We start from the raw sequence: 26,143 nt of genomic DNA on the forward strand, positions 1-26,143 counted from the left end.
TGAGAGAGAGAGAGAGAGAGAGAGAGAGAGAGACAAAGAGACAGAGACAGAGAGAAAGAGAGAGGTGGGGGAGAGAGAGTGAGGTGGGAGAGAGGGAGCAAGAGGAAGGAAGAGAGAGAAGGATAGAGGGAGAGACACACAAAGAGAGATGGAGTTGGAGGGGGAGAGAAAGGGAGGAAATAAAAAGGACATAGAGAGATAGAGGTGGACATAGAGACAGAGTGAGTGAGAAGGGGGATATGGAGAGAGATTGAGGGAGAGAGGAGAGGAGAGAAGAGAGGGAAGAGGAGAGGAGAGAGATAGGGAGAGAAGGGGAAGGGAGAGATATGGAGGCATAGAGATGGAGGGGAGAGAGAGAAGGAGAGGAGGAGGGAGATAGTGATAGAGTTGGATAGAAAAGAGAGAGAGAGAGAGAGAGAGAGAGAGAGAGAGAGAGAGAGAGAGAGAGAGAGTGCTTAGGGGGAAAGAGTTAGAGGGAGGTTGGAGAGAAGGGAGAGAGAGGAAGGAAGAGGGATATGAGGGGAGAGAGATGGAATTGAAGGGGGAAGGAGAGGGAGGGAACAAGAAAAACATAGAGGGAGAAAGGTGGACAGAGAGGGGGGTGACAAGGGAGCCATGGAGAGAGAGTGAGGGAGCGAGGAGAGCCAGAGGCAGTGGAAAGAAGGAGATAGATAAAGAGGGAGAGAATAGGAAGAGAGGGAGAGAGAGAGAGAAGGGGAAGAGAGGGAGAGGGAGAGTGTGTATGTTTGGGGGGTGAGATACAGAGACGGAATAACGAAGAGACATAAATACAAATATAGATATTATATAACCAACCTAGATCTATCAAATTCCAAGAGGGATCCAATCCCTTGAGGTGCAAAAATTTCCTCATGTTTTTCACTAAAAAGGAGTTTTTCACCTTGAGAGATTGGATCCCTCTTGGCGCTTGATAGATCATGGGTTAAGATGGATCTAGTTTGGTTAATATGAAATTAAAGTAGTTGTTATTTGATATTATATCCTTAAAAATTAAAATTTCTCCTCAAACTAATTTCGAATTGGAAGTAGATCCAATTAGATTCAATGAATAGATTTTTAAAAAATACATAAAACAATTAATTTTTTATCAAAAGATATATTTTTAAAATTACAAATTATTAGAGATAAATAATGGAAAGTTGGCTCAGCTATACACCATGTGAGGATGAAGAAGAGTTTAAGGAATGATAACCTTTCATCTAATCTTTAACAACCTTTTAATCCTCTATCACTTGTAAGTTTAGATTGTTTGACAAAATTAAAATGACTACCATAAAAAACTGATTCATATTATTGTATTACTTGTTAGGTAGTCGTATTTGTGTTCCTAGAGTAAATTAGTCATTCATGTTAGTCATTTTTAGTTATATTGCTTATTAGCTACTCATATATTTTAACCCACGACTAAATTAGTGATTTATGTTAGTCATTTTTAGTTGGGTCTCTTAAGATTGCTCATTTTTGGTAGTATTTCACTTGGAAAAGTTGTGGTGGCTAACGTTTTTAGTCACCTAGTCACTAATTTCTCATTTTCTACTAGTGAACATAGTCCTTCCTCCTAGTCCAGTCAATCAGTTGGCTCAAGAAACATGCTCTGATCTACTCAACTAGGGAATAATTTCATCCTCCTTCTTCATCCATGGAACTTGGTCCTACAACTCAATTATATCACAGAAGCTCAACCTTACTATCTTATAGTCTTTCCTCAAAAATTTTGTTTTTTATAGATATAGATAAGGTGTATTCTTAGAAGTTTGGTATGCATTTGAGCTATAGATTTGTCCTTCAACTTGTCATTCTTCCTTGTCTTGTTCGAAATTCCTAAATAGAAGATTATGCCTCATAATATTAGCTCATACTTTCCTCAAAAGTTTGAAATATTTGAATAGAACCAAATTGTATGTTGGAGAGAGGCCGACCTCATCTTTTGGAGCCCAAATTTTATCTTTTAAAAATCCAATTTTCTCTCTTTTATAACCGACATGAAGAACATGTATTTTAATATTTTATTTTTTCCCTGAGCATGAAGAACATGCTTAAAGGCTAAAATATACATTATGAAGACCAACCATACTTACAAAAATTCAATAGGTAACACCCCAAAACCTCAACCACTTGTAATCATGTTAATTGATTACCCTCATTATATCAAGTAATTCACCTTAAAACTAAGGAAAAACAAATTAAATATTTTTTAACCATTAAGACCATATATTAACTCTTTTAAATAAAGTGATTAGGATGAAAATTCATGAAATCATCTTATAAATACCAATAATTGTATATTTTTTTATTATTCAACCTTTCAAAAAATGAAAAAAATAAACAACCAAAAACAATCATATCACACAACCTTTATAAAACTTCAAACAAATTCCACTATCCAAAAGGCATTCATCCTATTCTTATATAATATACCCAATATAATATATCCAATTCTTTATTTCATTTTATTTGTAAACAACATATGCTCTACTTTAAAGGTAGCATTAAAGTATAAATATAGATTCTAAATATTCTCTGTTTTGATTTTTCCACTGAAATTTGATGAAAAAATTCATGTTGAGATTGTAATTTTCTGATTTTTAAATACATAAATATATTTAATATTGTGAAAAATCTCTATAATATTCAGATTATAGATTGTAAGAGGACAAAATTAAATGAAATTAATCATAAAAATAGCTTTGTAAGTTGATTTTGAACCACCAACGGAAATGGAGTTTTCTTTGTGCTTTAGGGTTGGACTAAAAGGTGAGTATGTGACTTCCTGTAGTGTGCGGACAATGGCCATGTGGTGGAGCTAGGTAGTCAGTGATCTTTAATGATCGTGGATGGATCATATCAAATCAACTAAGAAAAATGTCGGTGGTAGGTCTAGGTGAGTGTGGATGATGCATGGCCATAGTCTTCCAAAATATTTTTCCTTTTCTCAATCCTCACAGATCATGATAGAGTTATGGGATCTGATGTAATGCATGAAGGGGGATCCCATGATTTATTGATCAAACTTCCAGTTGGTAACTCGAAGGGCCTCTTTATGATCTGGAAGGGGTGGCTTCTCATTGAAGATGCTTGTCTGATTATATTACTTGATCAATTTTATATCCATTTTTAGATTGTGTCTACTATTGAATGGGAATAGATAGAAGGCATCTCATTTCTATGGCTTCTACAAGTTACAGGCTCAAATACATGGATATCCGAACTAGTTGGCTCTCAAAACCTCTATCCTTACAAATTTAAGTAGGGTGGAGTGATATCTATATATATCTATATATATATATATATATATATATATATATATATATATATATATATATATGGCCTTCTTGGGTGAAAAAAGCAACTTGGAGAATTGATTTCTAGAGCGACCAGGTAGAAAATAAGCATGAATCCTACCCTTCGATCTCAAACTTGAGATTAATCTAACATGAATTAGGCTCATTGTAAAAGGGTCTATGGCCAGACTTCGGTGCAAAAGAGATGAAATATTCAATCCACAGATAGGTAATGAGATACTTGAAGGATTTTTAGTCCAGGTTGCAAAATCAAGCAGGTCGAGAAGAAATACGCCCTAATAATCCTCTAAGATTAAAAATATGTTGGAAGATCTTGCCCATGTGGCAAGGTTTTAGGTTTTCATTAAATCACTACAAGGAAATTTGATCCTATACTGGGTGGGGGTTTCTAATATAGTGGAGTCTCTAAAGAAAAACATGGAGAACCACTAGGAAATCCCTTCAACTATGCAACATTTGATCTATGGAGGTAAATAATTGCAAGATTTGTCACATTTTTCTAATTATAGATATTTATAAACTCAAATATAGTTTTGATCTCAATATTACATTTGGTGTTATTGGGTCTTGAAAGCTAGCTTCATCTTTCTTTACAAGGATGTGGCTCATAGAAAATATAATGCATTGTAACAACCTTTATCCCTTCTAGGCCCTTATATTGTTGGAAAGTTAGATTGAACACTGGCATTAGACATAAACAATGAAGAGGCATATTTTCTCTTCTCTGAATTCCAATCCTAAACCATAATTTATAGATTTAGTGGTTTTTAGCCGAAATCAAAAGATCTACACTAATGGCTCTTTTCAACCTGGAAAAAAAATTATGAAATATATATTTTCTCCAAAGGATTCTTTGTGGTATAGTTTATGTGTCATGAGGATATAGAGAGATTACTTAGGCATGGGCTATGGTTTGGGGTAGTGTTAGACTCTTTATATCCACTTGGTTTCCCAACTATGGTAGCAACAAAAATTCTTGTATTGGTCAAGCTACTAAATCTTCCTCTACCTTTTTGGCACCTAAAGGTTCTAATGGACATTCGAAATACCCTAGTCTCCTTCAAAAAAATGATTGGTGAATGGTTTATTTACCTCTTCTTGTATATGTGTAGAGATAGATCTAAGAAAAGGAATCTCTAATCATATTTTATTCAAGCATGGATCCCATCAATGGATCCACAACTGGGATTATGAAAAGAAACATTTAGATGTTGTATTTGTTTCCAAATAGGTCATTTGCAAGATTATTTTATGCATATCATGAAAACTAAGAAAAAGGAAAAGGCACAAGATCGTAAAGAAAATGGTTGACAAACCTTTAATACTACCTCTATGATAGAAGAAAATGTGGAAGCTAAGGATGAGCCTCCAAACCAGGAGGATATGAGTATTCCAAATCTTGAGGATCTGTAACATCACATGAAAACATTTTAAGAACCAACCTTGAACCCTAAATCAACACTTATTGAATCCACGACCCACAAGGATGATATTTTGGTGGGCTCAAAGAGATTCCATTCATCAAAAACTTTTTATTCGGATAAAGAATCCCCCTGGGAGCTGGGGGGGTACACTGACAATGACTCCGATTGTTTCATCTATAGGGGATTGAAAAACAGTCCAAAGATAGAAAGGAAAGAAAGAGAAATTAGTTGATTAATATCATTCTTAGTTTTTCTCATCTTTCCTATATCTGCTCTTCATGGTGTCAATTGATGGCTTAGGGCCAATTCTAGGGGTTTTCTTTTATATTCAGTAAAAATAACATGCCTTTATGGATTTTGAATGTTTCAACACCTGCACATGTAGTTTTATTAAATATTAATGAAAATACATTTTTTTAATATATATATTCAGATTATAAAAACATAATAGCTCATATATACAGTTTCAATAATTTTTAATCAAAACTAATAAAAATATATATCTAAAAAAACAAAAACCTTACAATATAAACTCTATATATCCATACCACTTAATAACACACACACCATAACACTTAATAACATTACGATTTAATCTCATCTACATAGGGTGACTTCTAATTTAATATGCTTGGCTGAGTATATTACTCGATCCATCTTATATCCCTTTTCAAACCACGTCTTTGATTGAATGGGAATAGGTAGGGACCATCTCATTACTTTGGCTCCTACGGGATATAGGCTCAAATCCATGGATACCCTAACTAGTTAGCTCTCAAAACATTGTGGGTTCACCTAAAACAAAAATAAACCCTATCCTCACAGATCTATGCAAGGTGGAGTGATATATATATATATATATATATATATATATATATATATATATATATATATATATATATGGCCTTCTTGGGTAGTGAAAACAAATTGCAATATCGATTTCTAGAGTGACCTAGCTGAAAATAAGCATGATATGGACGTAGAAACAAATTTTGCAACTGGAATCCTATCCTTCAATCTCAAACTTGAGATTGAACAGATAATAAAATAGCCCCATTATAAAATGGTGCATGGGAAGAATTGGATGTGATGAAGGTGAAATATTCGAGCCATGGATGGGAAATGAGTTACTTGAAGGATCTCCAGTCTAGGTTGTGAAATTGAATAGATCTAGAAGAAAAACCCCCTAACACTCCTTTGAGATAAACAAAAATATGTTTCAATATCTTGCCCCTAGGGTAAGGTTTCAATTTTTCATTAAATCACTACACAGAAACTTATTTCCATTCTGGGCAGGATTTCTAATAGATTGGCATCTCTAAAGAAAAACTTGGAGAACCACCTGGGAATCCCTTAAGTTGTGCAAGATGTTATCACTCCAAAATTTCTTTTGAGTTCATAGAGAAAGAAATGAAAGAGGTAACCACAAACCTACTTTGGAGAGTAGGATCTAGCCTTCCTAATTCTCAAAGAGGGCTCTCTCTTTATGATTTAACTTTGTTTAGTTAATTGTTTTTTAGGCTAGTTATGATTGTACCTGGGTTTTGATTTGGATTTGGTGGTGGGATCACTTACTTAGATGGATAGAGGGATTTCTTTTACCATTGGGCTATGGGGCCAAATGCCAAGTAAACAGGACTAGATCAAGTTATAAAAATAGTGTCTATAGGTTAAGATAGTTGAGTTACTTCATATCTCAAGGCTAGATGGTGAAGGGTGCAATTATGGGTTCCTTAGGTCATATTATGAAGAAAGTGAAACGGGTCAACTGGGATGGGAGAGAAATTAAGGATTCTCATATCCGGATATCAAAAGAAAACATAGAAATGATAAACTGTTCAAAATAGAGTGTACTTAAACAAATTCTGAGATAAATTTCCAGTTAATTCATTCAACTTTAGATAGCATTCAAGTTTGTGAAATACATAAGAAAATAACAAATTTGACAAAGAAAATACTTCATTATAATAGCTCAACACATGAATCCTGTAATGCAATCTATTTATTACTTAGTCCAGTCTGCTTACTTGAAAAATTGGTACAATAACCCTCAGGTTTATGATTAATACAAATCTACAAATGTATAGCAATCGACACTCAATACTTTGAATTATGTAGTATTTATACAGAAATAGTTTACAAAATATCCCAAACTGTCTTGGGAATTAATCTAGGAGAAAGAAATATCTTCATGCAAGAAGATAGAGACAGATGTTCAACTGTTGTACGGTGTACCTGTTTATTAGGTTGTGTTGTCTTTATGCTATGATATTTTGCCTTTTACTCTCTGCTTTGTTGTTGGCCTTCACGCTGGATGTTCTTTTCACTATGATCTTTCAACTGATGCACTTTTACCTGATACTTTTTCATCTGGCTAGCCTGTCATTATCCTTTTACTATGCTTTTTCACCCTTACCGCACATTTTTACATTTTGACTGTGTATTTCTACAGTAAGTCATCCAATTTTTCCCATGTTTCTACATCTAGTAATTGGATATTTATCATTTTCCTATAAATTTCATCTACCTCTGTGTACTTGGAAAAAGTGGGTTTATTCACAAAAAGGTGTTTTACCTCATGGTGGAGGTAAAACAAGTTCTCAAAGGTCTGATATAGGACCTTACCAGTAGGCATCCCCTTTATAGAGGAAGTATTTACCTGATCTCTGGCCACTTCTCTAATTCTTCTATTGTAGTCCTCATGTTGAATTAATTTATAATTTATTACTTAGGGATTTGGCAGACCCTTTTGCCTCAAAACCTCAAACTTAACCATGAATCTGTCTATAGCCAGCTACATGGTTTGGCACTTATCTTCAAGGTTTAACATTAAATTTCTCTTGGTGAGGACCCTTTTTACTTCCCGGCTGCATGGTTTGGCACTATCTTCAAGGTTTAGCATTAAATTTCTCTTAGTGAGGACCCTTTTACTTCCAGTATTGTACATGCCTTGTCAGGTATCTCCAATTCCTACAATTCATACTTATTTTTGTAGTTAAGGAAGTGAATGATCCTAGTGGATTCCTCTGGCATGTCTCCCATATCTGTTTTCACTCTCTGTATGGATTTTGTAGCCTCTTCCACTAATTCAATTTGCTCAAAAATTACTTGGATGGATGGACAAATATCATTGACAGTGTCAATGATATTGGCCCACAATCATTCCTTTTCTTGGCCAAGTGGTTCCTTCAAAGTCAATTCCTTCTCTAAGACTTTTATCCTTTCATTCATTCTGGTTGATTTCTATATTTCCTCTTTATGCATAATCTAGGCAAGCTTACAGTCAGTCTCTAGACTTGTTATCTTTTCCTTTAGCTTGTTGATTTTTGTGGTCTAAATGGAGATGTCTTCCATTGCCTTGACTAACTTACTTGCCTCATCACCTGGCTAAGTTGTTGTTTTTGTTGACTTTGTTTCTGATGTAGACATTGTAGCAGCTGGCAGTGTTGTAGCCATTGGAGTTGTAGGAGCTAATGATGTTGCCAAGGTGGATGGTATTGTAGTAGTAACTGTTGGGATAACAATGGCAGGGGGAGTCTCAAGACTATCTTTTTTTAACTATATCAAGTTATCTAACTCCTTTTCCATTTCCTTCAGTTGATCATTCAATTGTAAAACCAGGTCCATCATCTCCTCCTGATGATTTTGGCTCTCAAGGACCTCTTTTATATGTGGGTGCTCTGAATGAGGAAGTTTTAGTTGTTTTTTGAGAGCAGTAATGTCCTCATTATTTTTCTTTATTAATTTCTCAGCAGCCTTGATGTCATTGGGATCATGTCCCAGCTTAATTACCAAGTCCTCCAATGACTTGATCATGTTGTCCTTGCCCTATGAGGAGGCCTTTTCCAATTTGTATTGTGATGTAATTTTATCTAATGAACTTTGTAGCTAATGCACAGCCATGGATTTTCCTATCAATGTGGAGTAGATCATCTCACTTGCTTGCTTGTGGAATTCAATCTGGTCAATGGGATGAACATCCCTATCCAAAACCTCAAAGTGTTTTTTCATGTAGTCAACTAATGTTTTTGGCTTCTTGACAGTAGGGTGCATGAATGACACCTGCATTTTTCCTATTTTGATGTCAAAGGCTAACATCAACCTGCCTTGATTTTCTAGTGTGTGCTTGAAGTATTGATCATAGGTTTCAACCTTCAGCTTCTCATTTCTCAACTTAATTTCCTTATACCTATCCTTGATGTCCTTTTCTTTATCCACTGGCCTAGTAAATGAAGAAACCTCAACACTAAGTTGTTTCACAATAAGAAAAGTGTTTGATGTCGAAGGTTGTTTTGTTTCTCCTGAAGCTAATGTGCCTTTGCTTCTTTCCATCATTGTACCAGCGTCAGTGATTTCCACTGATTCAATGGTGTCTTCCTGTTTAGTTACAGGATTAAGCTTGGGCCTTTTCCTGTAACTTATCTCAAACTGCTCATCTGTGGTTTCCATAGCTGAACTAGAACCATCCTCCCTGATTCTCTTTAGGTTCCTGTCTTCATTTACTGCAGTCTGTAAAACAGGAGGAATATTCATTAGTTCTCCTAGTTTTGAAACTTGCAGGAAGGAACTTTCATCAATCTATTTCTCTACATTAATCAATGTATTTTCTACATCAACTATAGTGCTATCCATGTCAATCAGAGTATTTTCCAACCAATTTGATTATGATAGATAAAAGGTCCCAATTTGACCTTGAGCCTCAACTTATTTATGACTCCATGAGGGTCATACTGCCACATAAAACTATTTTTGAACTTCATTTGTTGTAAAATCTTGTCTGCCTCTAGTCCAACTTCTCTAGTATTACAAATGAAGGGGCCCAATTGGTTTTTCATTTTGAATTGGGCTTTCTACCTGGCTGCTAGGAAGTTGACTTGAACAGAATTGATAGTCTGCCTAAAGTATTCTAGTGCAAATATCCTCATGGGGAGGTATTTGGGTAGTTTGTAAGGGGCAAGTTGGCATCCATGAATTCTTATTTCTATGTGGTTCTGGTATAGATACCAGTCTCCCACCTTACTGTTCTTGGCCAACTGTAACACCCTTTTGATCTCTTGGTTGATTATGGGCCGAGGGATACTGGTTAGCATATTCATGACTGGATGGACAAATGAATCAATTAAGTCCTTATAAGTGAACTTAGTGGAGTATTTCTGGATCAAGGGTGTCTAATAAAAAGCTGACCTTGGATTTCCTTTGGTATCCAACTTCTGCAGGCTGACAGGGAATTTATCTTACTGGTAGTATAAAAAGATGTGAAATAATACAGATGAATACTTGAAGACTCTTTTAGTAGGTAATCTGGTGAATTTCTCATGCATCCTATCTGCTATGAACTGAGCATAGTTGTAAATTACAACAAGAGGCTTGCCTGTGCTAAAGATGGAAAGGAAGGCCAGGACAACCTCATCCACATGTTCATTTGTAGTATATCCTAAAATGCAAGAGAGAATGGTAATAATATGTCTGCCTCGCTCAGAAAAAATGGTGGTAGCATAAGGGGGACTATCTGTGGGAGTATGATATTCCTCTATGATGAAAGTCTAGAAAATTTGGGCTATTCAGGGTAGGTCTAACTTGGCAAGAGGTCCAACAAGTCTACAATAGACAGTGGGGTCTCATTACGGCTTGGTTGGACTTGCAACATTTGGTTAATGGATTTTGTAGTGATGGTAAACAAAATTTGCTAGTCAGGGGTGACAATGGATCTTTGGCTAGGAATGTAGCAAGCATGACAGAAGTGGATGATGTCTGGGAATGGGCGTACTTCTAGAAACAAATATTTGGGAAAATTAGACTCCCAAAGGTGAATTTCATCGTTCTGGTTCAAGAATTTTTCCTTGCTCCAACAATGGAGCTTTAGAAGGTAAGCAGGGTAAGCAGTGTCCTTTATTTGGAAGTCTTTGTCTGCTAATGCTAGGTGGTCGATGTCCAGGTGAGGGGTTTGCAGAGATCTCCTGTCCAAAAAGGTTTGGGAAGCCATAACTGAGTTTATAGATTTGAATTAGGCTTTGAGGGGTCTCAGGAGTGAGTTTTATAAGCATTGGTAGACTGGGAGGCTAGTTACAGTCTGTAAAAGAAGGGTTTGGTTTTACAAATAAATTTATTTTCAATTGAGGCAAGTTTCTTTATTTAATTCAATTAATTAAGCTTTCGATTTAAATTGTGTGTTTTCACATTGAAGAGTCATTCTGGTTTTTTCCCAAGAATACTTGGAAATCGATGGTTTGATATGCATACTAGGTTCAATGGTGAATGCAGAAGGTATTATGGCTTTCACTGTCAACTGGTTGCTTTAACTAGGTATCCGAAGCTTCTTTAGGTGGCAAGTGCTAGTCAAACTGGTCGCAGAGGTTTCAAGGTGTCACAAATGGCTAAGCAGCAGTTGTAGTGAAAAACAAGCGAAAAGAGAAATTTGGGGCTTTTTCAGCCATTTAATGGGTAACAGCCACATTTTGGCGCGGAAAATATAAATGAAAAGTGGGCAGCTTTTGGTCTGGGCGAGGAGGTGGTTTTCTGGGCTATCACACTGCATTTGGAGGTAAAATAGTATTTTTCATGAGCATGCGATTTCACATGGTTCCGCCACATAGCAGAACAATGCCCAAGCAAAACCGTGAATCTCGTGTGCTCTCGGGCTATTATCGGCTAGATAATGAATCTGCACGATATTGACGTATATCATCATATTTGGGGGTAGGAGATTGGACGTCTATCACATGGTTAAGTTGCACGGATAGAATTCGGAAAGGGATTTGCGGGGCCCGGGATTTAATTATAGCAAATTATAATTAATTAGTGTATAATTGTCGGGCTTTTTTATATAAAAAAAGGCTAATAAAGTGGGACCATGGGTTATGTGACAGGGTTTTCTAACCGCACCAAGGGTTGGTGGGTTAAAAAGGTTTGTCATGGAAATACGAAATAGGGGATGTTAATTAGATAAAGCGGAAACATAAAAGCTTAGGATAAGGGGGTTTTTATGGGTTTTCAAGGGAAATAGGGAAATTAATAAAGGGGGAAAGTAATATTTGCGATGGGGAATGTGTTTCACACTAGGGAAAGGAATTTTGGGAAGGGGGAATGATTTTTTAAGGGTAATTACTAAGGAAATGTGTGAATCCGAGTAAAGGTCAAAATGAAGGGAAAATGGGTATTTTATAAGAAACGAAGCGATAATGGAGAAATTAGTAAATAAGAATGTCAGGGTATAGTGAAATGAGGGGAAATTATTTATACAAGCTTGGTGGACATCCTTTCTTTGTCATAAATCCTCCTGCACATGAAACATAGGATTAAGCATGATAAATGTGCTTTTGACTTGGCAACCTTATGCATTTGCAACCTTTCTTCTACCTACCCTTTATTTATTCTAACATTATTTCTTCAATTTCATTGGCTGCATTTGAGCTCGCTGACCCTTTATTTCCATTTCTTTTGACCATCAAACTATCTAATTCTATCCTTATAACTTCCAATGGCTCAAATTAAACTGATGAGCTCATTTTTATTCTCTACCTAACTATTGATCTACCAAGGTTATACAGTTTGGCTAGATCTTTATTCTCTATATATTAAAATGAAATTTAAAACTTGAATGAGTCAAGATTAAACTATTTTACCATCATGGATTTTGGTATTTCTGACAAGATGCACAAACCTTATTTTGCATAGTAAAAAGTAGTGGCATTTGAATTTGCACACTTTCATGATCTGTTTTATTTCTTTGTTTGGGGTTCATATTTTTCACTTTTTTGATCTTTTTCTTTATTTTTGTCCTTTGATTATTGTTTTAGGACATACCCTCTTTACATGTTTTTAATTTTTAATATGGAAAAAATTTTGCAGAAAGAAAAGGTATGCACAATATTATAAGGCTAACCATAGCCAATTTAAAATTATGAATCTGATTATTATAGGACCCTAACAGTGGCTTCACATGGGGGATGGAATTTCCTGGAGAAATGTCAAGAACTTTAAGATCAATAGCCTTTGAAACTGTGATTGAAGTGAACTTGTAAACTGTTATTCTGTGATTCTACTTTATTCATACTTATGATAGTGAACCCTTCAAAGCTCAGGGCCTTCTCTTCGAGCTTCAACTTCAAAGGATTACCATCCAATCCAATCTAAACACTGCAATGTTATATAAAATGAGTAAAGTAAGGTGAACTATTGTTAATCTATGGATAAGTAATGCTTCAACATTCTACCATTGATAGGTCCTCCCCGTAGATTTGTTCCATCTAACTCTCTCAAGAAAAATTCATTGTTACCTCTGTAACCATAAATGATATAAGGGCCTTGCCATAGGAAATCAAATTTTCCATGTTTTCCCTTATCTTCTCTTCTAGAATCCCATTTCAGAACTTTATCACCTATGTAAAAATCATCGGCTTTCATATTTTTGTCAAAAATATCTTTGATTTTATCTTGGATTACTTGTGATTTGACATAGACTTCTTCTCGGTTTGTTGCAAGTGTATTGTCTGATTTAACCTCCTTTTGATATCATTTGGTTCTATCTGTAGCTGTTAAATGATCTTCATCACTGGCACTCCTAAAGAGGATGGAAAACCAACATCCATACCATATACTAGCTAATAAGGAGATGTACCAATGGACTTTTTGGTAGTTAGTCTGTCTGCCCATAAGGCATTGACCAACTTTTTGTTCCATGTCTTCTTGTTGTCTTCCAGTAGTTTCTTAATGATATTGACAAGGATTTTGTTTGAGGATTCTGCAAGTCCATTACCTTGAGGGTAATAGGTAGTGGAATGGCCAAGGGTAATGTGATACTTGTTACAAAAGTCTATCATTTTCTTGGATTTAAATGCAGTTGCATTATCACTAATGAGCTTTTGGGGGAATCCAAATCTCGATAGGATATTATTTTCAAGGAATGAGATAATGAAAGAGTCTGTGGTTTTTCTAGAAGAGATGGCTTCTATCCATTTGGTATAGTAATCAGTGGCTATCAAAATCCATTTATGTTGGGCTGAGGAGGCTGGGTGAATTTCCCCAATGAAATCTAAACCCCATTGTTGAAAAGGCACTTCTTTGGATATAGGTTTGAGAGGTAAAGGTAAAAGCTTCCTTTTACCCTCAAATATTCGGCACTTATGACAGAAGGTCACATGTTTCTTGACATCTGCAAAAAGGGCGGGCCAGCCAAAACCAGCCCTCAGAATTTTGTCAGCAATTCTTTTCCAATACAAGTGTCCTCCACAATCTCCTTCATGAAATTCTTGCATAACTTTATCAGCTTCATCTTTCAATAAGAAATTTAATAGAATACCACCATTGCCTTTCCAAAATAAAGCATTATCTATGATACAATATTTCATTAACTTCATTTTCAAAACTCTAGCTTTAGTTCTAGATAAACTAGGAGGAGCTTGTAAGTTTACTAAAACAAATATAATATCTTCATGCCAAGGTGAATTTATAAAAGGTTCACTGATCTATGGAGCCTCCATATCTTCTTGATCATCTAGGGCACCAATGAAATTTATATCTAAGGTGTGACAGTTTGATTCAGCCATGAGTTTAGCTAAACCTTGGCCTTTGATAAGTTTTTTAGGCTTTATTTCTATGTCATATTCCAAAATAGTGGCAATCCATTTGCCTCTCTTTCCTTTAGGCCCATTCTATGTCAAAATGTCCTTTACTACTAAATTTGGAACATAAGAAATGATGTGTGAATATAAGATGTATACTCTGAAATCTTTAATAGCTTTCACTAAAGCTAGTGCTTCTTTTTCCATTATGTTGTACTTTCATGTGGCATCTCGTAAATATTTGCTGAAAAATGCATTGGGATTTCCATATCCTTGATCATTCTTTGGCAACAAGACTGTTGCAATAGTATGTTTTGAAGCAAAAGAAAAAATTATAAAATCCTTTTGAAAATCGGGACTTATGAGAACTCGAGTTTTGGTAAGAGCTTCTTTGATGGCCTCAAAGGACTGTTTACCCTCCACTATCCACTTAAGTGTTGAATCTTCATCACCAGCACTCCTAAAGAGGATGGAAAACCAACATCCATACCATATACTAGCTAATAAGGAGATGTACCAATGGAATTTTTGGTAGTTAGTCTGTCTGCCCATAAGGCATTGACCAACTTTTTGTTCCATGTCTTCTTGTTGTCTTCGAGTAGTTTCTTAATGATATTGACAAGGCTTTTGTTTGAGGATTCTGCAAGTCCATTACCTTGAGGGTAATAGGTAGTGGAATGGCCAATGGTAATGTGATACTTGTTACAAAAGTCTATCATTTTCTTGGATTTAAATGCAGTTGCATTATCACTAATGAGCTTTTGGGGGAATCCAAATCTTGATAGGATATTATTTTCAAGGAATGAGATAATGAAAGAGTCTGTGATTTTTCTAGAAGAGATGGCTTCTATCCATTTGGTATAGTAATCAGTGGCTATCAAAATCCATTTATGTTGGGCTGAGGAGGCTGGGTGAATTTCCCCAATGAAATCTAAACCCCATTGTTGAAAAGGCACTTCTTTGGATATAGGTTTGAGAGGTAAAGGTAAAAGCTTCCTTTTACCCTCAAATATTCGGCACTTATGACAGGGGGTCACATGTTTCTTGACATCTGCAAAAAGGGTGGGCCAGCCAAAACCAGTCCTCAGAATTTTGTCAGCAATTCTTTTCCAATACAAGTGTCCTCCACAATCTCCTTCATGAAATTCTTGCATAACTTTATCAGCTTCATCTTTCAATAAGAAATTTAATAGAATACCACCATTGCCTTTCCAAAATAAAGCATTATCTATGATACAATATTTCATTAACTTCATTTTCAAAACTCTAGCTTTAGTTCTAGATAAACTAGGAGGAGCTTGTAAGTTTACTAAAACAAATATAATATCTTCATGCCAAGGTGAATTTATAAAAGGTTCACTGATCTATGGAGCCTCCATATCTTCTTGATCATCTAGGGCACCAATGAAATTTATATCTAAGTTGTGACAGTTCGATTCAGCCATGAGTTTAGCTAAACCTTGGCCTTTGATAAGTTTTTTAGGCTTTATTTCTATGTCATATTCCAAAATAGTGGCAATCCATTTGCCTCTCTTTCCTTTAGGCCCATTCTATGTCAAAATGTCCTTTACTACTAAATTTGTAACATAAGAAATGATATGTGAATATAAGATGTATACTCTGAAATCTTTAATAGCTTTCACTAAAGCTAGTGCTTCTTTTTCCATTATGTTGTACTTTCATGTGGCATCTCGTAAAGATTTGCTGAAAAATGCATTGGGATGTCCATATCCTTGATCATTCTTTGGCAACAAGACTGCTGCAATAGTATGTTTTGAAGCAAAAGAAAAAATTATAAAATCCTTTTGAAAATCGGGACTTATGAGGACTCGAGTTTTCGTAAGAGCTTCTTTGATGGCCTCAAAGGACTGTTTACCCTCCACTATCCACTTAAGTGTTGAATCTTTCCTTAACATGTTATTTAGTTATCTAATTAATTTTGCTAAGTTTTAAATGAATCTCCTAAGAAAATTTATTTTTGTAAAAATGATTGTAATTCTTTGATGTTCTTAGGATGAGTGATGGTCAAGATTGCCTCTATTCTAGGTGGATCTATTCTAATTCCATCTTTGGATATTATATGTCCAATAGTTTACCTTCTTCTAGACCAAAGAGTGTCTTTTTGGGATTTAAGGAAATACCAAATTTTCTGCATTTAATGAAAACTCTTCTTAGGTGATCTAGATGTTCATTATCAAATTTTGAAAACACTATGACGTCATCTTGGTAAACAACTAGAAAGTCATGGATTTCATTGGCAAAAGCTATATCCATAGCTCTTTGAAATGTTTCTCCTGCATTCATTAATCCAAAAGGCATCTACAAATACATGAATGTACCCGAAGGAGTAGTAAATGCAATCTTTGCTTGGTCCTCTGGTTGAACTAAGATTTGGTTGTATCTAGAAAATCCATCAAGCAATGAAATTTTGGATGAGCCTAATACCCTCTGAAGAATATGGTCCACTTTTGGGAGAGGATAGTTGTCTTTTAATGACACTTTGTTCAAGTTTCTGAAATGAACAGAAAGTCTGATTTCACCTGTTTTCTTCCTAGTACTGACTAAGTTTGAGATACAATCTAAATATCTGATGGGAGCTATGATTTGGGCATCATACATTCTTTTTACTTCCTTTTCAGTTGATGCCATAAGAATTGGATTAATTCTCCTAAGCTTCTGTTTAAAAAGTTTATGGTCTTCTTTGATAGGTATCATGTGTTGAATTATGCTGGTGTCATAAGACTTAAGGTCTTCATAACTCCAAGCGAAGACATCTTGAAGCTCTTTGAACATATTTATATATTTAACATTTTCATTTGGAGGTAAGGCTTTTGATATTTTAATGAGCTTAAGTTTTTCTTCAATTCCTATGTTACATTCTTCTATATCTGCTCTTAAAGGCTCCATTTTTGGTTTCCTAGCTACATCTGAATCAAACAAATCTTCTAATGGGACTAATCCCTTAGGAAAAATGTTATTTTTAAGGTTTATAATTTCAGGATCATCATTCATTATTTCTTCTATTTCTACATTTTCTAAGTTATCTATTTCTACTTTCATGAAATTAGTGGGTTTACCTATATCTAAAGCATTTACATATATCTCACTATCTATGTCATCGTCTGCTATACAATCTATATCTATATTATAGTTTTGAAACTCATCTTCAGCATTCATGAAATCATAAATTTGAGAATCTTGTGAGAAAATCTACCAATATTTCAAATTGTCAGGTATGACTGGCCTATGTCTCACTTCTGTAGTGTACTGGTGGTTGGGCTGAAAAGGCAATTTGCAAGTACTAGCAAAAGTGGCCAAACTGTGAGCTTGCGTATTCTGTTTCCCAGGATGGCAACAAAATCAGTTTCCAGAAGGTCTTTAACCAAATCTAAGATAGTCTCTCTATATTGGCTAATTCTGGGATTATTTACAGAGTATTCACCTTTGATTTGTTTAATAATAAATTCTGAGTCTCCCATTATAGAAGCTCTCTTGGCTTCAAATTTCCTAACCATTTGTAGTCCTAATATTGGAGATTCATATTCTGCCATGTTGTTTGTGCATTTAAAGTTTAATCTAAATGCATGACCTTTAGAATGATTGTTTTCCATGTTGTGAATGCACACTCTTGCACCCGCTCCTAGTATATTCACAGATCCATCAAAATCCAAATGCCATAGAGACTCATGAAAAATGTTTTCACTATCAGGAGCTTTATATATTTCTTCTACAGTTGTAATCTCATTTTTGTCATGTTCTAAATTGTACAAGATAAAAGAGTCCATATTAGAATGCATGGAGTATATAGGGATATTTTGTGGTTTTTCTGCACTACTCACCATGTATTTCATCAATGTTTCTCTATAAAGTTTTCTTTGTTGACCAAAAATAGATATGGTGGCATATTACATGTATAACTGTAAAGATACCTACAATTTTGCTCCCCATGAGCGAGATAACAACATTCCATACTTGGGTGGGATATTAGAAACTACTATGTCCATGACAATATTCTTTTTTGGGCACTGGACTAGAGTCACACACAAATCTTTAATCAGGCCAAGACATTTAACTTGGCTAGAGTCAAAGGAAAAGAGGTCCTTATATGGTCTAGTGATATCTAATTTTAGTCTCTCCATGATTGCTTTTGGCATTAAGTTATGGGATGCCCCTAAGTCTAGAATAACATTGTGTAATATTTTGTCATGAATGTTTAAGCTAATGTAGAAAGGAGGGATACCCTGTTGCTAATGTGTGCCATTTACTTTAGGACCAAACAATAGCTCAGGTTGATCATCATTCAAATTCACAACATCCTCTCCTTCACCAATATTTAATGTTTCAGTGATTTGTGATCTATATGATTCATTTTAAACTAGCTCGGTTAAAGGAACTGACATTTTTGGTTTTGCTATCTTAGTCTTTTTTTTTTTCTAAGTAAAAAACTAGCTAGTCTATTGTATTATATTTACAGGTAAACTTTACAAACAGTGAGACATGCCTTCCAGGGTCAGCAGTTGCACCTTGGATAGCTTAGCTTTGAAACAAAAAGCTCCCCCGCAGGGGCAGCACCTACAGGACTTCCAAAATCCCTCCAAAAACTTACTGAGGCTGGAGACCAAAATGACATGACTAACATCAGAACCTGGAACCGCATTGAGTTAAACATGAACGTGACGGCCCACGCAGGGGCTTCCATCCAAAACTGACTATGGACCGTGTCCATCAAAGAACTTACAATGGACCGACATGAACAAGATAGTATTAAAAATTGAGAGTAACCAAGACCGACATAAACAAGACAGTATTAAAAACTGCAAGTAAACAGACACAGTGATGACCAGAACCCAAATACCCGCAGAGACTTTTATCCTGGACCCGAGCTGAGAGAGAAAGGCATGTGCTGGTGCGTGCGTCGGAGGCTCAGTCATCGCAGAGACTTTTATCTTCCACGATATAGCTCCACCCTTGGCCCTCAGGGATTCCTTCCCACATGGTGGTCCATGGATCCTTTGCAGTGCCCTGAGGTTCCGGCTCCAGGGGATGTGAGGGGGCGTGCAGAATCTCTTTCCCTGAGGTGCCCGCCTCAATTGGTGGCTGCAAAACAGGGCTCTCCTCACCAGTACCTCCTGGAGGCTGCTCCACCGATCCTGGAGGTTTTCCCACAACATTTCCTTCAGGGACTTTAGTGAAAAGAACTGAAATATGAGCATTGATACCTGCATTATTCTTTGAGCTGCCCAGAGTGAACATGACTGAGCCAAATGCTGGAAGCACTGGCTCTCCTTCACTTGAGCTGCCAACCTCCATGAATTGCCCGGCTGGAATTGGTGTGGCTCTTGCCCTCCTATAACAGTAGCAGCAGCAGCAATGGTGGTGCTCATCAGCTACAGGGGGTCGAGAGGATGAACCACGCCCTGGTCCCCTTCTGCTCGGTTGCCGTTCCCGTAGCTTTGCCATGGACTCCCTGCTGCCTCCTTCGAGTACCTGAAGTGAATTGTAAAAACAAGCACAGTGCTGATTTCGCCCCAAACCAAACACAGGCGTGACAACCACTGAGCAAACTTCGCCAGAGGGGGCGATTTCACTCCTCGCATCCAATTGTCCTTGAATGCTCTTGAATTGCCGCTCCCACCTAAGGCAATTCCTTGAGTTGCAGCGGCGGAAAGCCAAGACTGCGTGTTGAGGTGATGAGACATCCACCCACCTCGAATTCCTCTGCGCTCGCACCTTCCCGGCTTCACCATGCCAATGAGTCTGCGTCGCCTCCCCTGCCCCTTGATATCGAGCATCATTCCCTCGTTGCGAGCGTCCATTAACTGCATTCTGCATTGCCATCGATTCACTCTGCTCGGCATTGAATGCCCAGAGCTCGGGTAGCGAAACATTAAACTATGACGGCGGTATTCCATTAAACATTAAGGTTAACACGGGGCGTCACATGCTGGGCATGTGGCTCGACCCCCTCTGACGTGCCAACACCCGCATCCGGGGATTCAGCGTCTCTGTGGAGGAGACTCTCACAGTCCCGAATCTGTTGATTGCTTGGGATGATGTCCAGGTTTCCCGCTAGGAAGGGTTGGTCACTTTCTACTCCAATATTGGCAAGGAGATCAGCAATCTTATTGCCTTCTCTTCTAGTGTGATGAAAGGAGAGGGCTCTGTGATTGCGCAACTCATGAGCAATGTTGCTTAGCCTAGCTTCTAGTCTCCAACTGTCAGCTACTTTTCTGGCGTGAGAGCCATTCTGAATGCGCGTTTCCATGTTGACGAGGATCTGGGAATCGCCTTCCACAATCAACGGTTGAAGATTGAGACGCCTGGCTGCAAGGAGCCCTTACCAGAGTCCCTCCAACTCCGCTGAGTTGTTGGTGTCCCACCCTATATTGCCGAAGTAGATCTGCTGGGGGGTACCATTGTGATTACGAATAATTCCTCCAAATCCTGCTGGCCCAGGGTTGCCTTTAGAGGCTCCATCAAAGTTGAGTTTGTATGAGTTGATGGGTGGGGCAATCCAACCTCTGACCTCCTTGACCTTGCAATTCGTTGTCTGATGCATGGTATACTCTTGTGGCAGCTGCAACTTCCAATTGTCGAGGATGTTTTTCTCATTGTCTGTGGTAGGGAAATCTTCTTTAGTCCATGATCTCAGAAGCATGGTTTCTCGGAGATTGCCATGCAATCCGTTCCAAATTTCCTCAATAGGCGAGCTCTGGTTTTTGAATATGGGCCTATTCCTTTCCTTCCAGATGTTCCATAATACTGTGCCTGGGATAATGTTCCACAAGTAGTTGAGAATCTCACAATCATAGGGGCTTTTCGGCCATTGACGGATGGTTTCTATGATGTCGCCAGCTCCTTTGCATCGTTTTTGACATCTGAAACCTACCTTCTCCCATAGCTGATTGGCGATTAAGCATGTATCCAGAAGATGCTGCAAGGTTTCCTCGTTTTGAAAGCAGTTGTGGCATATCGACGGTCCTTGGAAGTTGCGTTTCCTCAGCTTATCCCAGGTGAGAATCTTCTTGTGCCCTACCAACCAAAGGAAATGGGATATTTTGGGCCAAGCTTTGAAGCTCCATATTCTCCCCCATAGAGGATTCGGCCTGGTGGGGAAGTCGCCTATCAGATTATAGGCTTCGGAAGTGGAATAAGAACCTTTTGGTAGGTAGCCCCATCTAAGTATGTCCTCGCTATTCTCATACCGGATGCTTCTCTTCTTTAACTCGTTTTCAAGTGCTACCACTTCCGGAATGCTTGTGATACTGGTTATCTGATTGCTCGGTAGCCATTTTCTGAATCCATGTACCGTTTCCTGTTCCCAGAATTGATGTACGGTTGCCTGCTGCTGCTCCTGTCTGTTCGGAATGATCATTGCAGGAAGAACACTTGAGAGTTTGGGCAGTTGGTTCCAAGCGTCATTCCAAAATCTAGCACTGTGACCATTCCTTGTTTCCCAAAAGCTGTGTTTCTGAACGAGCTGATGATGCTGCTTGGCGGCATTCCAAATCAGTGACCCGTTGATTGTGGGCTGGAATCTTATAAGCTCTGCTTGAGGCATGTTGTTGGTGTATTTGGCGGTCCATATTTTAGCCCATAGCTTGTCTGGACTAGTCACCCATTGCCACCATATTTTGGCATTCATGATGGTATTGCTATACTCTGTATCTCGAAGACCAATGCCGCCTTTGATTTTGGGCCTGCAGACAGTGTCCCATTTCACTAGTGCCCATTTGCGGTTGGTGGCAGAGCTTCCCCATAGAAAGTCACGTTGCAGGTTTCTCAATCTTTTTAAGACCCACTTTGGAGCAGCAAGGATAGAAAAAAGATAGAGAGGCATGGCTTGGAGGATGGACTTAATAAGCACAACCCTGCTAGCTAGATTGAGGGAGCGATGAGTCCATAGGTTGAGTTTGGAGTCGAGCTTCTCAAGGAGAGTTCGCCAGGCAGGCTGCTTTATGGCCGAGGCAGTAAGGGGAGCTCCAAGGTACGTAGATGGGAGAGAGGCGGTGTGGAAGCCAAGGATACGGGAGACGGCTGATTTAACTGACGGAGGGGTATGGAAGAAGAAGATTTGTGATTTGGAGCTATTGACATGGGTGCCAGAGGCTTCAGAGAAGTCGTTGAGCAGGGATTTCAAACAAGAGGCTTCCTGAGCCGAAGGATAGCCATATAGCATGGTATCATCAACAAATTGCTGATGAGAGGAGGCCGGGGAATTGTGGATAGAGATTCCTCTGAGCTGTTTAGAATGGAGGGCTTGCTTGATGTGCCTGCCTAGTCCTTCCGCCATTATCACAAATAGGAAAGGGGAAAGGGGGTCCCCTTGTCTTATGCCTCTGGAGGGCTTGAATGGGCGGGAGGGCAAACCATTGACAAGGATGGAGAAGTGAGAGGAGGTGATAAGGCTCATGATCCAACGAACCCAGGTGGAACAAAAGCCAAAAGCTTTCAACATATGTTGAATGTATGACCAACTGAGCTTGTCGAAAGCTTTGGAGAGATCGATTTTGAGTAACATACCAGCTTGCTTGGATTGCTTGAGCGAATGAATGATTTCATGAGTAAGGATAATGCCGTCCATTATCTGTCTGCCTTCGACATATCCCGACTGCTCCGGAGAGATGAGCATGGGTAGAAGAGGTTTTAATCTGTTAGCAATGACTTTGGAAATGACTTTATAAAGGACATTACAGAGAGCTATGGGCCTGAATTTATCCGGGGTGATGGAGTTCTCCTCTTTGGGGATGAGAGTAATGAAGGTGGAGTTAAGGGAGGGGAGAAGCCAGTGAAGGGCTCTGGATTCCTCAACTATTTGCCAAATCTCCACTTTAATCAAGTCCCAGAAAGCATGAAAGAATGTGGTCGTGAAACCATCTGGGCCAGGGGCCTTACCTTCTTTGAGCTGCGCCATTGCCTCGTCTACCTCCTGGATAAGAATTGGGCTCATGAGTAACTCGTTGTGTTCCTCTGTAACCAGCTTAGGAATGTTGCTGGTGATTTTCCCAATCGCCCGCTTCCGATCCACCGCCTGCTCTTGGTGTACCTGCTGGAAATGATTGAGTAGGATTTCTTCTATTTTCTCATGCTCCTCAACTTTTGCCCCCTCTTGGTTTTGGATGAAAGGAATCTTATTGTGCATTCTTCTCTGGACTGTAGTTCTATGAAAGAACTTGGTGTTGCGCTCCCCTTCTTTTAGCCACCTGATCCTTGATTTTTGCCTCCAGTAAATTTCTTCCTGCTTCCTTCTTTCTTCAAGCTGATTATGTATGTGCCGCTCTTTGTCCAAGGTTGCCTCCGTATGCCCTGTGTTAATTATTTTCTGGTGGAGATCCCTGAGCTCCTGATTGAGCTCCTTTTGCGCCTCAAAAATATTCCCGAAGGTCTCCCGATTCCAGCGTTTGAGGTGGCTTTTTAGGAATCGCAGTTTCTGCTGTAGCTGGTACATTTTTGAGCCTGCTGGTGGGATGAAGGAGGCCCATATGGTTCTGACGAAGTCCTTGAATGCTGGATGCGTTAACCAGAAACCCTCAAATCGGAAAGGTCTTTTGGTTCTATCCCCTGGTCGCTGCCATTACAAAGCTATCGGCCAGTGATCCGATCTAGAGTGGGCCAAGATCGCAGCGGTGAGATCACCTCCGAGATGTACTGCATTATCCGAGATCAGGAAGCGATCTAATTTAGAAGCAATCTGATGCTTGCCACCTCTGCGATTGCTCCAAGTAAAGGTGCCATTGCAGAATGGCATGTCTATGAGAGAGGCATTTTGGATGAAGTCCTTGAAGTGTTCTACTTCAGGATCCAATCTGGATCTGCCTCCGATCTTGTCCTCGATTTTGGTTATCATGTTGAAATCCCCTGCAACGATCCAAATCGGATGCTGCCTATTATTGCTAAGCGCTTCAACGGTGTCGAGGAGCGCTCTTTTACTCCCAGCGTCCTGCGGAAAATAGACGTTGGATAAGTTCCCATGTACGTTGGTGCCTAGAATGTGAAAGGCAGCTTGAATGAGGTGATGGGAGGCGTGGAAATCAGTGAGCGATACAGCCTGGGTGTTCCATGCTATGGCAAGCCCACCCGAGGCTCCCGTGGCATCCACAGCCACAGATCGGCATCCTGGCCAGGCCTTTGAAAGTATGCGACCCACAGTGGTACAGTTGCATTTGGTTTCTTGGAGGAAACACATCTGCGGATTTTCCAACTTGATCATGTTTTTTAACATCCTATATTTTCCTGGGCTATTGAGCCCTCTTAAATTCTAGGATACGAGCTTCATGGTTAACTAGTTTGAGCAGGGCTGTAGTACTTCGTCAGCTTCGCGTATCTACCTGAGTCCACCAGGAGCTTTCCGATCTCTATTGTTCTCTGAAGATCTGTCTTCCTCCCTCTTTTTTTGGTATCCTTTGGACGCAGGTTGCCGTCCCAAGTGCTACCAGGTTGTATGCCCAGTTGGTGTTGGTGGAAAGCTCTGGAGATGACCACTTCCAACTTTTCTATATCTGTCTCAGAGATGGATTCATACGCCTTTTTTTTGCAAGCTAGCTCCAGTTCAATAATATCCAGCCCGTGGAGATCTATGCTTTCTGGTTCTTCCTCCATATTTTGCACTTGACTGGTTTCCTCATGAATGGTCTCTGAGCCCTGCGGGGGGATCGACTTCCCATCCACCTCCATTTCCTTAGGGATCTCCGCTGTGTCTTTCGGGTGCCTGCTTAAGATGGTCGGGATTATAATGGGAGATTTCGACTTGGGTGGGGGGCTGGATGGAGGGGGGTGGGTGGAAGAGGAAGGGCGTGCAGGGATACTATCAGTATCAATGGGCTGGTCATCTGATAAATCGCCTAGAGACTCAAAGTTGTTCTTGGAAGCAGGATGTTGGGGTTTGGACCCAATATGAGGCTTTTTATTTGAGCGCTTTCTATTTGAGACTTTGGTGAAGCCATCCTGAGATGGGGATTCAAAAGATTCAGGAGAGCTGGCTTTGACATTGAGAGGGCAATCCTGAAACAGATGCCCTAGTGCATGGCATCTCCTACACCTGAAAGGAACATGCTCATAATCGAGAGGCTGGATCCACTCCTCGTCTCGATGGGCAAGGGTTACTGACTCAGGAAGAGCTTCATTCAGTCGAATAAATACACATATCCTTGCATATGAGATATACTTACGAGTTTTTGTTTCTTCTGCTGCCCTGATGTATTGTCCCACCCCATTTCCTATGCCCATTAGATAGTCTTCTTCCCAGTATTCATCGGGGAGTGAGTATAATCTGATCCAGACAGGTGCCCAAGTGAGATCTTCCTTGTCAGGGTTAAACCTGGGCATCCAGTCCCTGATGTAGAGACCTACCGAGTTGAAGAAATACGGGCCTCCTCCCAGGATCGTGTATTTGTCTTCCAGGCAAAAGAAGATGGCGGTGAAGAAGCCCTTCGGCCCCAGCTGGAGAGTGACATCTCCCTTAGGCTTCCACTTTGCTGCAATCCAACCATTTAAGGACCGTTCAGTTGGCCAAAACCCTATGAATTTTCCAATGATTGCATGGTCTTTCATAAACTCGATCCTGCTGTCGATCTTATCTCTGGGCAGTTCTATTCGCGGCCTTTCCTTGGCTACCGGTCGACAGGTAGATGAGGTGACCTTCGGGTTATTCGCCTGAGTCTCTTGTTCTTCTGGTGGATCATTGTCATTTCCCTGTTGCTTCTTCCCTTTGCTGAGAATGTTCGGATCAACTGACCCAAAGATGACCTTAGGTCCTGGGCTGTGTCCTGAGGGGGAGGGCTTTGATGCCCCCCCCTGAGGGGGAATCATTGTCCTTCGCTGATCCCCTTCAGCGCTG

At 39.0% G+C, this 26,143-nt stretch overlaps 1 protein-coding gene across 1 annotated transcript; it reads right to left on the bottom strand.

The window, feature by feature from the left end:
* Nucleotides 1–23,881: 23,881 nt before the first annotated feature.
* LOC149221292 (uncharacterized) lies at nucleotides 23,882–24,517 on the bottom strand. Its single transcript, XM_089387352.1, has one exon. It carries the CDS (start codon nucleotides 24,515–24,517, stop codon nucleotides 23,882–23,884), a length of 636 nt encoding a protein of 211 aa, XP_089243478.1.
* Nucleotides 24,518–26,143: the final 1,626 nt, after the last annotated feature.

This window comes from Pinus tabuliformis, chromosome Q, assembly GCF_031772625.1.
Source record: "Pinus tabuliformis cultivar Carrire ecotype Pingquan chromosome Q, CPIR1, whole genome shotgun sequence".
Taxonomy (NCBI): domain Eukaryota; kingdom Viridiplantae; phylum Streptophyta; class Pinopsida; order Pinales; family Pinaceae; genus Pinus; species Pinus tabuliformis.

Bases quoted from the DNA above. Each gene is read 5' to 3' on its own strand.
- LOC149221292 (XM_089387352.1), bottom strand. From the start codon at position 24,517: ATGATCAAGTTGGAAAATCCGCAGATGTGTTTCCTCCAAGAAACCAAA.